This window comes from Pseudoliparis swirei, chromosome 2, assembly GCF_029220125.1.
Source record: "Pseudoliparis swirei isolate HS2019 ecotype Mariana Trench chromosome 2, NWPU_hadal_v1, whole genome shotgun sequence".
Lineage (NCBI taxonomy): Eukaryota > Metazoa > Chordata > Actinopteri > Perciformes > Liparidae > Pseudoliparis > Pseudoliparis swirei.
In genome coordinates, this window is record NC_079389.1 from 2,279,797 (window position 1) to 2,297,970 (window position 18,174).

The window sequence follows — 18,174 nt, forward strand, 5'->3', positions numbered from 1 at the left end:
CAGCTAGGTTTAGGCAACAAAACTACTCAAGTTAGGTTCAGGAAAAATATCGTTGTTTGTGTTCAAATAAGTGCCGTTACTGGCATGGCACATATCTCCACAAGTGTTACTAAAAATGTAACAAGGTCCGATCTCCTACAGGGAGATTTACTCGGGGACGGATTCAGACATCAATCCACAAGTCAAGTTCCAAACACATTCACGTAGAGACTCGCATGTCTGAACGGGCCTCGGTCTGTGTGTGTGTGAGTGTGTGTGTGTGTGTGTGAGCAGCTGCTGTACCTGCATGCCAGTGGGGCTCAGCAGGCTCCACCAATCCCGATCCAGGCCGAAGACGAACGCGTTGGCAAGGCCGTGCAGCGGTGCCGACAGGACGTGCAACAGGATGAGCGGGAAGGACGGATCCAGTGGGTAGAAGGCGTTGTGGAGCCTGTGGGGGGGGGGGGGGGGGGACGGAAGCATTCAGTTCATCCATAAAATAGTTGTAAATACAGAGGCAACCTGCGTGAGAGCTTCAGAGGTGAGGATGGAGTAATTGATGGAGGACTCAGAACAAGCAGGAAAGGCAGCAACGGAGAGAAGAAGAAAAGAAACCAGGGGGGGGGGGGAGACGGGTGAGCGAGATGTTGATCGACAGAGAGCCGGAAGAGAGGGAGGAAGAGAGGGAGAGGACAAGTGAGTGACAGACTGAGGGACAGGGCGAGAACGGGGAGGTAATGAGAGCGAGTGGCGAAGGCAGGAAAAGAGAGAGAGGGAGGGAGAGAGAGAGAGAGAGAGAGAGAGGGAGCGAGGGAGAGGGAAAAGGGGGAGGGCAAAAGAGCGGGCAAGCTTTATATCAGCGTTTAAGAGCCCATTAGGCAGCGTGAGACGGCCGGGCTGACACATTCTTGGCTGCCGCCTCGACAGCATGCAGCACTTTACAAGGACAGGGAGAAGTGTAGCGCTCCCCTTCCTCTCTCTCTCTCTCTCTCTCTCTCATCTCATCTCAGCTTCTACCACAATTTCTCATCGTTCCATCCTCTCCTTCTTTTTCATTCCGCGCACCCCCCCCCCTCCCCCCACACACCTCCCTCCCATTTCTTTGAATTCAGTTTCATCCGTCTGGCTATCTCATTTTCATCTCGACTCGCGAGGGCGATTCTCGATTCCTCCCCTCTTTTCAATTCCCCTCCCTGCGCCCGTATCGCTCCCTGGGCGCCCGGGGCATGAATAGAAGGAGAACCTGATATTGTGCGGAGGGGGGGCCTGCAAACTAATGGCCGCCTCCGAGGGCGCCGCCGCTCAGCCATTAGCCCTGGATTAACCCTGTATTAGCGCCGCTCGTCGGGTTAGCCCGCCGCTAATGTCTTTTATTGATCTATTAGCCGGAGAATCCAAACCGCACGCGGCTCAGAGCGTTTTCTCGCTCCGAGGGTGGCGGATGACAGGGTCAGGTGCACGCGCGGGGGGGTGGGTCGGGGAATTGCCCCGGCGGTTGACCTCAGGGGGCGGGAAAGTCGTCCCCGAGCACGCCATGCCCCTCCCACACACACCTCCCCCATGAAAGGAGGATATAATGAACCAAACCATTTGAGGAAAAGAATCCCTGCTGCATTGTGGGTACGACGGGCGATTGAAATAGTGTTTTGAACCGTTCTCCTCCCGTTAGTCACCGCACCACCGACGCATCGTGACCGCAGCCACGCTGACACAAAGAAGTGTACACGTGGCGATATGCACAAACAATGTAATGTAATATGTTACTTTTAAAACGGTGTCACCGTCTAGTCCAGTGAGAACAAATAGAAACGGTTAAATAAACAAAAAAATAATAAAAAAAGAAGACAGCGGCTTCTAACATGTTAGCATCGGACTGCGTACGGACACAAAAGAAAGAACGACGGCCGACTGGTCGACATCTTCTCTATAGAACTTACTTTTACCTTCGCATTGAAAATGCGGAAGGTAATGTTTTGATCACCGTGTATTTATTTATTTATTTGTATGCGTGTTACTCGCATAACTAAAAAAGTATTAAACCGAATCGCATGAAATTTGGTGGGATGATTGGTTACTATCCGGGGACCATTTGATTAGATTTTGGGATCGATCGGGTCAAAGGTCAAGGTCATGAAAAGGTCAAAATCTTCTTTTTACCATAGCGCGGTCAATTTCTATCCAATTTGCATGCAACTAATGCCAACATGTTCATAATTCAATGCCCAATCTTGTGATATGCGAAGGTATGCGCTCTACCGAGTGCCCATTCTAGTTCTATCATATTTTAAGACAGAGTCATTCACGGAAAAAGAAAAGTGAAGTAACAACATTCATTGCGTTTACATGATGGTATAATTCGAATCTTGCTTTAGTCGGACTAGGCTATCTTTTGGGGGATCTGCTGTTATCCCAATATACATGGCAGTGAGTAATTCGAATCATTGGCCTTTGAAAGCATGTCATATCCGATACGATAGGTGGCGCTGTTTTCATTACAACTCGTGGTGATACAGCCATTTTCGCTTGACCTCTTCACCACTACCAACAACAACCAACAACAACATCAACATTTCGAGAAAGATGGCGAACAGAGAGCAAGGCGAAGCTACATCCCTCTACTATTCTTGCATGATGTTAATAGGAGTACAGCGAATGCAAATGGCGCTATTGGCGTTGTTTGTTTGTTTTCTGCCGGCCAGGGGCAGTGACAACTTATCGTCTCTTTCGACTTCCGAGTCACGACATGGGAGGGAGGGAGGGAGGAGGGCGGCGGGATCTCAAGCATGCGCAAAGACGCAAAGTCCAGTTCCTAATCCAATTCACCGTTACATGCCGCGATAGTCAAATTATCAACCGGATCGGATCGAGTTATCCAGGGGTGTTAATCGGATCGTAGTTGGACCGCACATAGTCGAACAAAGGTGTTTACATCAAACGGATAATTCGATTTCAGTCCGACTAAGACAGTTATTCGAATGCATGTAAACACGGTCAGTGAGTTAAAGCTACCGATCTTTTTAGTCGTGGTGTCGGTACACAAAGAGATCGCAAATAACGTGACAATACCATATACCAATACCATATACCAATACCAATACCATATACCAATACCATATACCAATACCATATACCAATACCATATACCAATACCATATACCAATACCATATACCAATACCATATACCAATACCATATACCAATACCAATACCATATACCAATACCATATACCAATACCATACCAATACCATATACCAATACCATATACCAATACCATATACCAATACCATATACCAATACCATATACCAATACCAATACCATACCAATACCATATACCATATACCAATACCATACCAATACCATATACCATACCAATACCATACCAATACCATACCAATACCATACCAATACCATATACCAATACCAATACCATACCAATACCATACCAATACCATACCAATACCATACCAATACCATACCAATACCATATACCAATACCAATACCATACCAATACCATACCAATACCATACCAAATACCAATACCATATACCAACACCATATACCAATACCATATACCAATACCAATACTATATACCAATACCATATACCATATACCAATACCAATAGTAACTGAGCGTCACGTTTCACCAACGTACCAATCAACATGAGTAGTGTTTTACTTTAATACACATCTGAGGAACACATTCCGTACGTTATTTTTTGCTCTAGACACCATTTTACCTGTCGTGTTTGAGTGTTTTTTTACAAATTGCTTGAGTTTATTATCAAAGCTGCGACTACTTCTTCACAACGCCGTTTTTTTAAAGCTGCTCTGTAAAGCAAAGTGTGCCACAACGTTTTCACCTTCTCCATTTCTGCCCCCTCCCTCTGGAACTCTCTCCCCAAAATCATCCGAGACGGCACCGAACTTTCGTTGTTCAAATCACAAATCAAAACCCACCTGTTCAAAACTGCTTTTAATGTGTGATTGTGTGCTCTCTACGCTCTTATTTGCTTTTATCGTTTGTTTTTATTGTAATTTTAGTTATTTTTATTGCATAGCTTTTAGGATATTTTAACTATGTGTTGTAAAGCGTCTTTGAGTATTCTGAAAAGCGCTATAGAAATGTAATGTATTATTATTTATATATTATTATTAACACGTTACCGTCACAACTAGACGAACACTCGTAGTCGATGACATCCCGACGGCAACTGGACCCGAGCCTGTTGCTCTGTTGTCGTGATTCTTTGAGTTCAGACGCACACCCGACCAAAACATGGCGGCGTGACTTTGGATGACTTCCATTTCAGGGGTGGGGGTTTGGCCGCTCGGCCTTTGAAATTACAGTTCGGAGGCACTTTTCCTGCGTCAAACTCAGGCGAGCGCATCGTTCCGATCTTTCCACCTCCCAGTGAGAGCTGCAGGTGAGCGGCACACGAGGTGATTATGGAGATCCGTCCGCAAATCTGTTTATAATCCTCTCTTATCCTCTTTTGCAGCGCCAGGTTTGCAAGGTTTATTTGCTGCTAATCTGTCTTCATATTTTTTTTTTTTTTACCTTCCGGCGAACGCTTTGAAAATGTGTGTCAGGAAAGTGGAGGCCGGCGGTCGGGACGGAGACTTTCTGGGTAATGGCGTCCACTAAATGCCTAAATGCGGCTTAAAAAAAATAAAAAGGGACGGTGCCGCCAGTGGAGCGGCGTGTCCTGGCACTTGCCGGAGTGACGACCGTTTTCGGGAGCGCCGCCGCCACCTATTTTCTGGGTTGGCCTACTGCTGCTGTATCTCCGAGGACCAGACCAGCTGCTGCTCACATTCATTTCACTTCCCATTAAAGGTGAAATAAATCAGGAGTCCCCGCGCAACCTCCTTAGAGACGCGGGGGAAACACACACACACACACATGCACGCGGAGGAAATGGGACACAAGTAGACATGCGTACACATACACACACACACACACACACACACACAGCACTGCCTGTGCTTCTAGGTGTGTGTGCGTACAGTCTAACCTAGGTCATATGCATCGAGGATGTCAGATGGGGAGGAAATGCAGTGGATGTGTGTGTGTGTGTGTGTGTGTGTGCGTGTGCGTGCGTGTGTGTCTCTGACAGCGCAGCCGTGAGAGTGAGTGGGTCTGTGTGAAGGGGGGCTATTTCTGGCGTCTCATTTTTTTTTTCTTTTCCTGCTGCCGCAAAGAAATGCGATCGGCGTCCGGGAAACGAGAGCTGGCAGCAAGCAATCATCTGCCTGCCTGCCACACACACACACGCGCGCGAGTGCGCGCACACACACACACACACAGACGCACACACACAGACGCACACACACACACAACACACACACACAGCACCTCGCAGCGCCGAGCAACACGCGCCATGGCAACGGAACAGCCGCAATTAGAGGCGAAGAGCCTTTCCCCTCCATCGAGGGAGAGACGGAGAGCGAAATGAAAGGAAGAATGAAAGAGCAGGCGAGAGAGAGAGAGACAGGAAGAGAGGAGGGGAGGGGGACGAGTGTCGGAGAAACCGCACCGCGCAGGAAGGAGAGAGGGAGAGGAAAGGAGAACGCGATAAAGAGGTGAGAATGTGCAAGAGCGAGGCGGCGAAAGGGAAGGAGGGCCGAGAGCAATGGAGGAGGAGGAGGAGGAGGAGGAGCGAGCTGAAGGAGTGAGGCTGAATGCAAAAGACTTAAAAAGCAGAGGAGGTGGAGAGCGAGGGAGAGGAGCACGATAAGGAGAAGGAGGAGGAGGAGAAGGAGGAGGAGGAGGAGATACCCAAAAAGACAGATTGCAAGACATGAGCGAGACAAACAAAAGAGATAACGGACGAAGAGGAACCAAGATAAGACGAGAGGATGGTTAGATAGAGAGAGAGAGAGAGGAGGAGGAGGAGATGGAGGGATGGGTGGCGGCGTATGGAGGAGAAGGAGGAAAAGGGGTGGGGGCTGTTCCTCCTGTGTGAGCCGGGCTAATGAAAGATGAATGAGGGAGGCAGTGGTGGGAAGGAGAGTGTGGCTGCGGGCGATGCCTGGCTGAGCCCCTGCATGTGTGTGTGTGTGTCAGGGTTGTTGTGTGTGTGTGTGTGTGTGTGGGTGTGAGGGTTGTTGTGTGTGTGTGTGTGTGTGAGGTTGTTGTGTGTGTGTGTGTGTGTGTGAGAGGTTGTTGTGTGTGTGCGGTCAGTCGAGCGAGTCCCAGTTGGCCGCCTGGTGTTGGACAACAGGGACGGTATTGTGTTTACGGTATGACTCGGGAGCAAACGGTCAACAACAATAACACACACACACAGACACACAGACACACACACACACACACGTCTGTCCTTCAGTGGGAACGCCTGCTGCCACCTGTAAGCGCCAAGTCAGTCATTAGCACCCGCACGGCGTCTCCGAAGCCTCGCTCACTTATTCAAACCTTCCATCTATCATGCTGTCAGTGTCTCTCTCTCTCTCTCTCTCTCTCTCATATATATAGGCTTTAGTATTAATATATTATTTCTCTCCCTCCCTCAATCCCCCTTTCTCTTTCTCTCTCAATTCAATATATTAATTTATTATTTCTCTCCCTCTCTCTCCCCATCTCTCTCTCCATCTCTCTCTCCACCCCCCCTCTCTCAATTCAATATATATATATATATATTCAATTCAATATATTCATTTATTATTTCTCTCCCTCTCCCTCTCTCTCTATCTCTCTCTCTCCATCTCTTTCTCTCCATCTCCCTCTCTCTCCATCTCCCTATCTCCATCTCTTTCTCTCCATCTCCCTATCTCCATCTCTTTCTCTCCATCTCCCTCTCTCTCCATCTCCCTCCATCTATCTCCCTATATCTCCCTCTCTCCCTATCTCTCGTCTGAATTCAATTCAATAGGCTTTATTATTTATAATTGATTATTTATCTCTCTCTCTCTCTCTCCCCCCCCCCCTCCCCCCCACCCTTCATGCGCTGCCTCTCATCTATCTCTTCCAATATCTCACCCTACCAGTCTATACGACTCTCCAGCCATCAATCCCCCGACGCCGTTCAGAGTTCACATTATTGTGTCCGTCTGCCTCTCTAATTGTTGGTCCTCTCCGCCGTGGGAAGAACACAGCAGCGCGGACGACGACTCCCCTTCCCGGACTGGAGGGCGTCCAGACGGAGAGGTCACCCTGACCCCGATCGCACTTCTTCCGCTCTCCGGCCGCCTGCCTGACCTTTTCTTCTTTTTCTCTTCCCCCCTCCCCCTCCCCCCAAACAAAATCACATGCCTTCGCAGGTCCAAAACAAGGCCCTGGTGCCGCCGCTGTCGGCAAATCTGAACTCCCCCCCCCACCACCACCACATTCTTCTCAGACTTAAAGGGATTTCTACCGGAAAACCCCCCGAGCGTGGTCCCTGAACGCAGCGCTACGGTCAGAGAGTGATTCAGTGTCTGTCGATATGACGAGGCACGGGCGACTTGTTGGAGCCGAGGAGACGGCGTGACGTCGGTCTTCAGTGGGAATGAATCACTGCAGTGCCCTATGGAGAATGTGTGTGTGTATGGGGGGGGGGGGGCTTTTAGGCTTATTAAGAGGATCTTAATGCCCCTGAAATTAAATTCAGGTCTCCAATTAGAGAAACGAAAATGTAACACCGAAATGACAAAAGACAAAGACTTCTCACAAACAGACACTAGGAAACAATAACTAGAAATTGCCACACTTCATTAAAGTCTAATTATGCTTCATGATGCTTTAGGGCGTAATCGCCTTTCATTGAATTTGAACCGAGGCGAATCCAAATCCTTCAAAGCGTGATCTGATCTTCAGTTTTAACTGAACGGAGTTATAAATCACTTCATTTTTGTCTTGAGGACTGAAACTCGACGACGGGGGAAAAGAAAGAAGAAAGAAATGTACACTTTTTATTGATCCCCGTGGGGAACTTCTTCTCTGCATTTGACCCGTCCTTATTAAAGGAGCAGTGGGCGCCCGGGGAGCAACTGGGGGATCAGTGCCTTGCTCAAGGGCAGCTCAACATGAACGAGTGGGGAGAGCGGGGATCAAACCGGGTACCTTTAAACTACAATCCACCCAAAGAAGAAGAGAAGAGCCGGTCACTGGCTCGAACGGTTCCGTCGGCGGTCCACTCGCCGTGTGTGTGTGTGTGTGCTGTAAGAGCATTGAGGCCACCATCACCCACTACCAGCTACGATGGCTGGGGCACGTTATAAGGATGCCCCTCAATCGGCTGCCTCACAAAGTGCTGTATGGCCAGCTCGCCCGAGGCCAACGCTCTGCTGGAGGGGAGAAGAAGCGCGATAAAGACCAGATAAATACAGCGCTAAAGAAATGTAAAATCAGACCAGGGGACCTGGAGGGCTCGGCTGCTGACCGTAACACCTGGCGTCAGATGTGCCAAGATGGGACCAAAGCACTGGAGGAGGCCAGGAGACAGGAAAGGCAGGAAAGAAGGCAGACAAGAAAAACAACCAAGGTTGCCAGGACCACCACGACTACATACGCATGTCCCACCTGCGACAAGACCTGTGGATCCAGGATAGGACTATACAGCCACCAGAAAACTCAAGCAAGCAAGTGTGTGTGTGTGTGTGCGTCCTCAGGGACAGATCTCCCATTGTCCAGCGACAACATGTGATCCACAGCGTGACGCTGCAACGCTCGTGAACTCTCTGCGGGTAGATCGGGTACTCGATGGATTTAGGACATGTTCATGATCTCCTTTGATCATAAGGTCAACGTAGAGATTACCGTCACGGTTACGGGTGTGACTCCCATTAAACTCCGCACACGCGCACACACACAGGCGCGGCACACACACGCGCACACACACAGGCGCACACACACACACTTCTCGTCTTGTGCGAAATACATATTTCTGGTAACGGACTGACGACCGTTTCGGGGCGCCGCGCCACCTATTTTCTGGGTTGGCCTACTGCTGCTGTATCTCCGAGGACCAGACCAGCTGCTGCTCACATTCATTTCACTTCCCATTAAAGGTGAAATAAATCAGGAGTCCCCGCGCAACCTCCTTAGAGACGCGGGGGAAACACACACACACACACATGCACGCGGAGGAAATGGGACACAAGTAGACATGCGTACACATACACACACACACACACACACACACACACAGCACTGCCTGTGCTTCTAGGTGTGTGTGCGTACAGTCTAACCTAGGTCATATGCATCGAGGATGTCAGATGGGGAGGAAATGCAGTGGATGTGTGTGTGTGTGTGTGTGTGTGCGTGTGCGTGCGTGTGTGTCTCTGACAGCGCAGCCGTGAGAGTGAGTGGGTCTGTGTGAAGGGGGGCTATTTCTGGCGTCTCATTTTTTTTTTCTTTTCCTGCTGCCGCAAAGAAATGCGATCGGCGTCCGGGAAACGAGAGCTGGCAGCAAGCAATCATCTGCCTGCCTGCCACACACACACACGCGCGCGAGTGCGCGCACACACACACACACACAGACGCACACACACAGACGCACACACACACACAACACACACACACAGCACCTCGCAGCGCCGAGCAACACGCGCCATGGCAACGGAACAGCCGCAATTAGAGGCGAAGAGCCTTTCCCCTCCATCGAGGGAGAGACGGAGAGCGAAATGAAAGGAAGAATGAAAGAGCAGGCGAGAGAGAGAGAGACAGGAAGAGAGGAGGGGAGGGGGACGAGTGTCGGAGAAACCGCACCGCGCAGGAAGGAGAGAGGGAGAGGAAAGGAGAACGCGATAAAGAGGTGAGAATGTGCAAGAGCGAGGCGGCGAAAGGGAAGGAGGGCCGAGAGCAATGGAGGAGGAGGAGGAGGAGGAGGAGGAGCGAGCTGAAGGAGTGAGGCTGAATGCAAAAGACTTAAAAAGCAGAGGAGGTGGAGAGCGAGGGAGAGGAGCACGATAAGGAGAAGGAGGAGGAGGAGAAGGAGGAGGAGGAGGAGATACCCAAAAAGACAGATTGCAAGACATGAGCGAGACAAACAAAAGAGATAACGGACGAAGAGGAACCAAGATAAGACGAGAGGATGGTTAGATAGAGAGAGAGAGAGAGGAGGAGGAGGAGATGGAGGGATGGGTGGCGGCGTATGGAGGAGAAGGAGGAAAAGGGGTGGGGGCTGTTCCTCCTGTGTGAGCCGGGCTAATGAAAGATGAATGAGGGAGGCAGTGGTGGGAAGGAGAGTGTGGCTGCGGGCGATGCCTGGCTGAGCCCCTGCATGTGTGTGTGTGTGTCAGGGTTGTTGTGTGTGTGTGTGTGTGTGTGTGTGGGTGTGAGGGTTGTTGTGTGTGTGTGTGTGTGTGAGGGTTGTTGTGTGTGTGTGTGTGTGTGTGAGAGGGTTGTTGTGTGTGCGGCGCGGTCAGTCGAGCGAGTCCCAGTTGGCCGCCTGGTGTTGGACAACAGGGACGGTATTGTGTTTACGGTATGACTCGGGAGCAAACGGTCAACAACAATAACACACACACACAGACACACAGACACACACACACACACACGTCTGTCCTTCAGTGGGAACGCCTGCTGCCACCTGTAAGCGCCAAGTCAGTCATTAGCACCCGCACGGCGTCTCCGAAGCCTCGCTCACTTATTCAAACCTTCCATCTATCATGCTGTCAGTGTCTCTCTCTCTCTCTCTCTCTCTCTCATATATATAGGCTTTAGTATTAATATATTATTTCTCTCCCTCCCTCAATCCCCCTTTCTCTTTCTCTCTCAATTCAATATATTAATTTATTATTTCTCTCCCTCTCTCTCCCCATCTCTCTCTCCATCTCTCTCCCCCCCTCTCTCAATTCAATATATATATATATATATTCAATTCAATATATTCATTTATTATTTCTCTCCCTCTCCCTCTCTCTCTATCTCTCTCTCTCTCTCCATCTCTTTCTCTCCATCTCCCTCTCTCTCCATCTCCCTATCTCCATCTCTTTCTCTCCATCTCCCTATCTCCATCTCTTTCTCTCCATCTCCCTCTCTCTCCATCTCCCTCCATCTATCTCCCTATATCTCCCTCTCTCCCTATCTCTCGTCTGAATTCAATTCAATAGGCTTTATTATTTATAATTGATTATTTATCTCTCTCTCTCTCTCTCCCTCCCCCCCACCCTTCATGCGCTGCCTCTCATCTATCTCTTCCAATATCTCACCCTACCAGTCTATACGACTCTCCAGCCATCAATCCCCCCCCCCCCCGACGCCGTTCAGAGTTCACATTATTGTGTCCGTCTGCCTCTCTAATTGTTGGTCCTCTCCGCCGTGGGAAGAACACAGCAGCGCGGACGACGACTCCCCTTCCCGGACTGGAGGGCGTCCAGACGGAGAGGTCACCCTGACCCCGATCGCACTTCTTCCGCTCTCCGGCCGCCTGCCTGACCTTTTCTTCTTTTCTCTTCCCCTCCCTCCCCCAAACAAAATCACATGCCTTCGCAGGTCCAAAACAAGGCCTGGTGCCGCCGCTGTCGGCAAATCTGACCCCCACCACCACCACATTCTTCTCAGACTTAAAGGGATTTCTACCGGAAAACCCCCCGAGCGTGGTCCCTGAACGCAGCGCTACGGTCAGAGAGTGATTCAGTGTCTGTCGATATGACGAGGCACGGGCGACTTGTTGGAGCCGAGGAGACGGCGTGACGTCGGTCTTCAGTGGGAATGAATCACTGCAGTGCCCTATGGAGAATGTGTGTGTGTATGGGGGCTTTAAACTTATTAAGAGGATCTTAATGCCCCTGAAATTAAATTCAGGTCTCCAATTAGAGAAACGAAAATGTAACACCGAAATGACAAAAGACAAAGACTTCTCACAAACAGACACTAGGAAACAATAACTAGAAATTGCCACACTTCATTAAAGTCTAATTATGCTTCATGATGCTTTAGGGCGTAATCGCCTTTCATTGAATTTGAACCGAGGCGAATCCAAATCCTTCAAAGCGTGATCTGATCTTCAGTTTTAACTGAACGGAGTTATAAATCACTTCATTTTGTCTTGAGGACTGAAACTCGTGACGGGGGAAAAGAAAGAAGAAAGAAATGTTCTTTTATTGATCCCCGTGGGGAACTTCTTCTCTGCATTTGACCCGTCCTTATTAAAGGAGCAGTGGGCGCCCGGGGAGCAACTGGGGGATCAGTGCCTTGCTCAAGGGCAGCTCAACATGAACGAGTGGGGAGAGCGGGGATCAAACCGGGTACCTTTAAACTACAATCCACCCAAAGAAGAAGAGAAGAGCCGGTCACTGGCTCGAACGGTTCCGTCGGCGGTCCACTCGCCGTGTGTGTGTGTGTGTGCTGTAAGAGCATTGAGGCCACCATCACCCACTACCAGCTACGATGGCTGGGGCACGTTATAAGGATGCCCCTCAATCGGCTGCCTCACAAAGTGCTGTATGGCCAGCTCGCCCGAGGCCAACGCTCTGCTGGAGGGGAGAAGAAGCGCGATAAAGACCAGATAAATACAGCGCTAAAGAAATGTAAAATCAGACCAGGGGACCTGGAGGGCTCGGCTGCTGACCGTAACACCTGGCGTCAGATGTGCCAAGATGGGACCAAAGCACTGGAGGAGGCCAGGAGACAGGAAAGGCAGGAAAGAAGGCAGACAAGAAAAACAACCAAGGTTGCCAGGACCACCACGACTACATACGCATGTCCCACCTGCGACAAGACCTGTGGATCCAGGATAGGACTATACAGCCACCAGAAAACTCAAGCAAGCAAGTGTGTGTGTGTGTGTGCGTCCTCAGGGACAGATCTCCCATTGTCCAGCGACAACATGTGATCCACAGCGTGACGCTGCAACGCTCGTGAACTCTCTGCGGGTAGATCGGGTACTCGATGGATTTAGGACATGTTCATGATCTCCTTTGATCATAAGGTCAACGTAGAGATTACCGTCACGGTTACGGGTGTGACTCCCATTAAACTCCCGCACACGCGCACACACAGGCGCGCACACACAGGCGCGCACACACAGGCGCGCACACACACACACACTTCTCGTCTTGTGCGAAATACATATTTCTGGTAACGGACTGAAACACACAAACAGGCAGGCATGTTGTGCAGAACCCCCCCCCACACACACACACACACACACGAAAATGTGAGCGCATGCACACACACACACACGCACACACACACACACACGCACAAACACACACAGACCTTGGGGACCGAAGCGGCTAACGTTCACCGACAGAATATAACCCAAACAAAGAGACATCCTGTTTCCTGGAACACAACACCACTCAACCCTGTGTGCGGGGAGCAGCCAGTAAACACACGCATGCACGCACACACACACACACACACACACACCAGCTCATTGTCCACCGGCGTGTGTGTGTTTCCTTGCGTCCGATTCACGTACCGGCGTGTGTCTGCGCGTCCAGCGATGCCACTGGACTGCGCCTGGGACTGTTGGTGCACGTGAGCTCATGCCCGTGAGTTGCTGTGGCCAGAAGTGTGTGTGTGTGTGTGCGCGCGCGCGTGCGAGCGAGAGAGAGAGAGAGAGAGCGGCAGGGAGAGCAGATGATAGAGTAGACTTTAGCGATTCCCTGGAGTGTGAGGCAGCGTTTACGGCACTCTCAGAGCAGCCAGAGTGATGAATATTTAAAGACGTGCCTGAAAGAGCAGGGAGGGGGTGGAGGTGGAGGGGCGTGAATGCGTTCACGCATGGACAGGTTTGTGTTTGCGTGCGCCCGTGAAATACGGGAGGTTATCTGGTATCCCCTTTAGCATTTGGGTACCATATGGTTGTATGTGCCTATATATATATATATATATATATATATATATATAGAAAGATATATAGAGAGAGAAAGAGATATATATATATGTATATATTTATATACATATATATATATTTATATATATATATATATATATATATATATATAGAGAGAGACTTATATATATATGTGCCTGTATGTAGTTTGTGTGCCAATATAAGAGAATATGCGTTAATATAACTCATGTGTTGGTAGGTCGGTAGATTGTGTATCATTTATTTGCGTGTTGGTGTGTTACTCTTTGTGTATCTCAGGTGTGTTTTAATAGCAGTATCTTACGCCTACATAGTGATTTACATGCATGCAAAAGTGTATTCATATGTCCACTACCAAATTAAATCCAGAGCCTCTATGTGTGAGTGTGTGAGTGTGTGTGTGTGTCCAGCCACGGCGTGGGTGCCTGCCCTGTGTGTTTGTGTGTGTGTGTTTCACACAGCCCTGTAGGCCAGCTCTCTGTCTCGCTAAATGGGGATGAATAGCAGAGCGGCGCTGCTGCTGCTCAACGGGAGACGAATGGCTACCGGGCGCTCCGTCTCCGGTTACAAAGTGATCGCTGCCTGAGACGCAACGGCACACACACACACACACAAGCACACACACACACGGTCATATGTCCCCCCATATATTATCTAGGCCACATGGACACATGTGGCCGAGCTGTCACGCGGGCGATCAGGGGGCTGAGGGAACGTGCGGCGCCGGTCGCCTCAGGTTTTTTTATTTATTTGAAATGTATTAAAGAAAATGGAGAGAATAATCTGATCATCCAACATGCTTTTTTTTAAATTGGCAAAATCGCCCGTGTATGAGATTCAAATCTAATTTAGCTAATTCTGACTTTTGGTGGCGAGCCAACCCCCCTGGAAACAAGTCACGGAAACCTGGAGGAGACCCCCCCCACCTTACATCGTCAATTCAGTATCTGAGTAATATCAGAAAGCGTTACACATATCACGATATATCGCGATACGATACATATTAAAACATTTCAAACAAATTATATATAAAAATATATATATATCTATTATTTTCTTATTTCTCATATGAAGTGAAGTTGTCATAATGGCGGCGTCCGGCCCGCTTACGTCCCGTTCCTCCAGCTTCAGCCTGTACGGCTCTTGCGCTACGGTGGCGTGACGTCATCGTAGCGTACGACGCGGTCGTCTGGTCGCTCTCTTGGGGGGGGGGGGGGGGGTTTGGACACGCTTCGTCACCTCTTCGTGAAGCCCGGGCACCGCTACAGTCACCGTGCAGGAATGAGTCGGGATCACGCCGTGGCCGCTCTACCGGATATGGCCATGCTTGATTTTGACCGGATCATGTGACCGGCCGGCCGGGAAGAAAAAGGCAGCGACGTCTAGCGGTTATAGGAGGAGAGGAGGAGGAGGAGTTTTTGACACGAAAGGATCCGAGCCAAATTAATTTTGACATTTTAAATCCATTTATTAACAGGATTTTTTTGGGGGGTGTAAATGTATCGCGAAAAGTCGTGAACGTATCGATACACCGTCGTTAAATTGTGATTGCGATTGTGAGCTAAATCTATATTTTTGCACAGCCCTAAAAAAATACACCATAAAAGACATTAGGGTATACAGTAGAAACCACACACACACACACACACACACACACACATCTATGCATGCTGAATGCAAGATATTCCGAGAGGCAAGGAACGGAAGGAAGGGAGTGTAGAAAAGCAAGAGAAAGCTGGGGATAGAGAGAGGGAGAGAGAGAGAAAGAGAGAGAGAGAGAGAGAGAGAGAAAAAGAGAGAGAGAGAGAGCATCCTGGGATGCAGAATGCCGAATACAGTGAGATAAGAGTTAATGTATCCCCCCCCCCTCCCCCCTCTTCATCCCTCCCGTTTGGCGCTCTCTTTCTTCCTCCCTCCATCCGAGCATCCCTCCCTCCGCCCCCTCCCCCTCCCCCGCCTCCTCCCCGTTTGCTTTGAGGGATGAATAATAACTGCTGCTCTGAGATTTCCTCCCTCGTTTTTCAAAGCGCCGAGCGGAGATGGGGAAGGTCTGCCTGGCCCGGGTTGCGCGTGCGGGCGCACACACACACGCGCACACACACACACACACAAAAGCACACTGAAGCACACAGACTCGCGCACACACACACTGTCTTGTTCTCGCTGCTCGCCTGGAGCGGGGAAATCAGATCTCCTCCAGAGAAAGGCGGCAGAGGGGGTGGGGGTAAGGGGGGGGGGGGTGTAGGGGGGCTTAGGCGCTGTAGGGAGCCCTTACAAAAATCCCCTGCAAGCACGTATAGGCCTCTACACACCACGAAACCCACACGCGGTATCGAGAGAGGGGGGGGGGGGGGACCAGGAATAACTGGGAGGATGTGAGCCGCCTCCCCGCAGCGACAGGGTGAACCCAAGGTTACGGACGCATCGGCCGGTTCCAGCCCCCACCACGGGGGGCCAATCCGTCCCCGCTGAAGCCCCCCCCCCCCCCCGCAGGGCACGTCGCCCTGATTGCTCAAAGACGACGAGCTCTCCTGCCCATGTGCCTGGTTTTATTTAGTGCTTCGAGAGAGGGGGCGGAGAAAGAGAGCTGGGGGGGTGGGAGAGAGAGAGGGGTGTGTGTGTGTGTGTGTGTGTGTGTGTGTGTGGAGGGGGGGTCTTAGGGCGCAAAAGGCCCTCATAAAAAAGACAAGCAGGGCCGTCCAGGAGGAGCACTCGCAACCTCAAGCCCGCAGCGGCGGCGTGCCCCCCAGCGCTCGGCGGCTCGGTTCCGGGGAGAGGGCTTATTTATGCAAACAGGCGTACGGGCGGCACAGTAGGAACTCTCGGCAAGCCTTGTAAACAAACACACACCCACACCATAAAGCACACAGGGGAGGCGATGTGAGAAGCAGTCTGTGAAAACTGTAGTCGTGCCCGGGCAGCGCTTCCACACACGTACACACATAGGACGAGGCGAGAGAGAGAGAGAGAGAGAGAGAGGACTGAAGTGGCAGCGAAAAGAAGGACAAAGAGAGAGGAGAAGGAGGAGGGATAAGTGTGAAGGTGTGAGTGTCTGGTGCTACTTTTGTGTGGCCAAATGAGGGCAAGTGAATGAGCGAGAAAGAGAGAGAGATGGTAACGTGATGTATAATGACTCGTCCACGTTTGTGTGTGCGTGCGTGCGTGTGAGTGCGTGTGTGTGTGTGTGTGTGTGTGTGTTTGCGAGTGCGAGCGAAGAAAAAGTAAGGAGCGCTTTCCCATTTCAATTCGCAACAGCTGGTGTCGAATTAACACATTTACCAGTGTGCATTTGGAACAGATTAAAATTGCGTGTGGCGTGTGTGACTGTCGCTGTGCGCGCGTGTGCTTGTGTGTGTGTGTGCGTGCAGACAGATGAGGGCCAAAAAAACAAAAGTGCGTTTGCGTGTGGGAGCGTCTGCGTATTAACGCAATGGATCAGGGCATGGGAGAAATGGCAGAGAGAGGGAGGGAAGAGTGTGAGTGAGAGAGAGAGAGAGAGAGGGAGGGAGGGATGTAGAGTCAGAGGGGGGGGGGCGGGCTCTAACCGACGGCTTTAGCTGCTGCCCTGGGCCGTCTCTCTAAGCCCTGTTTAGGAGGCTTTGGAGCTCAGATAGAAATAATCCCCCACTCAGACACACACACACACATACACGCGCGCGCGCGCAAAATAAAACCGCACCTCGAGTCGAGGCGGACAAACAAGTGTGTGCACACGCGGCAACAAGCAGCGTCAGCACATTCACATCAACCAACCACCCCCACACACACACGCACGTAGAGAAACACACACACGCACGCATACACACACACGCACACACGTAGAGAAACACACACACGCACGCATACACACACACGCACGCATACACACACACACGTAGAGAAACACACACACGCACGCATACACACACACGCACACACGTAGAGAAACACACACACGCACGCATACACACACACACATGCACGCACACACACGCACGGGCACACACTCACACACACATACACACACCCACACGTAGAGAAACACACACACGCACGCACACACACACGTAGAGAAACACACACACGCACACACACATGCACGCACACACACACACACGCACGGGCACACACGTAGAGAAACACACACACACTCACACAGAGAAACACACACATACACACGCGTAGAGAAACACACACACATGCGTAGAGAAACACACACACATACACACGCGTAGAGAAACACACACACACTCACACAGAGAAACACACACGCACACACGTAGAGAAACACACACACACTCACACAGAGAAACACACACGCGTAGAGAAACACACACATACACACACGTAGAGAAACACACACACACACGTAGAGAAACACACACACACTCACACAGAGAAACACACACGCACACACACGTAGAAACACACACATACACAAATGTAGAGAAACACACACACACACGTA

The 18,174-nt window shown here is 50.4% G+C and overlaps 1 protein-coding gene across 3 annotated transcripts in view; it reads right to left on the reverse strand.

Moving 5' to 3' along the window:
* The window catches only part of si:dkey-100n23.5 (cyclic AMP receptor-like protein A), a 65,730-nt gene that overhangs the window by 14,572 nt on the left and 32,984 nt on the right, over nucleotides 1-18,174 (reverse strand). For all 3 annotated transcript variants that reach the window (XM_056425598.1, XM_056425590.1, XM_056425605.1), the window contains one exon: nucleotides 283-430. In XM_056425598.1, coding sequence (XP_056281573.1) covers nucleotides 283-430 — 148 coding nt within the window. The remainder of the gene's footprint in view (nucleotides 1-282; nucleotides 431-18,174) is intronic.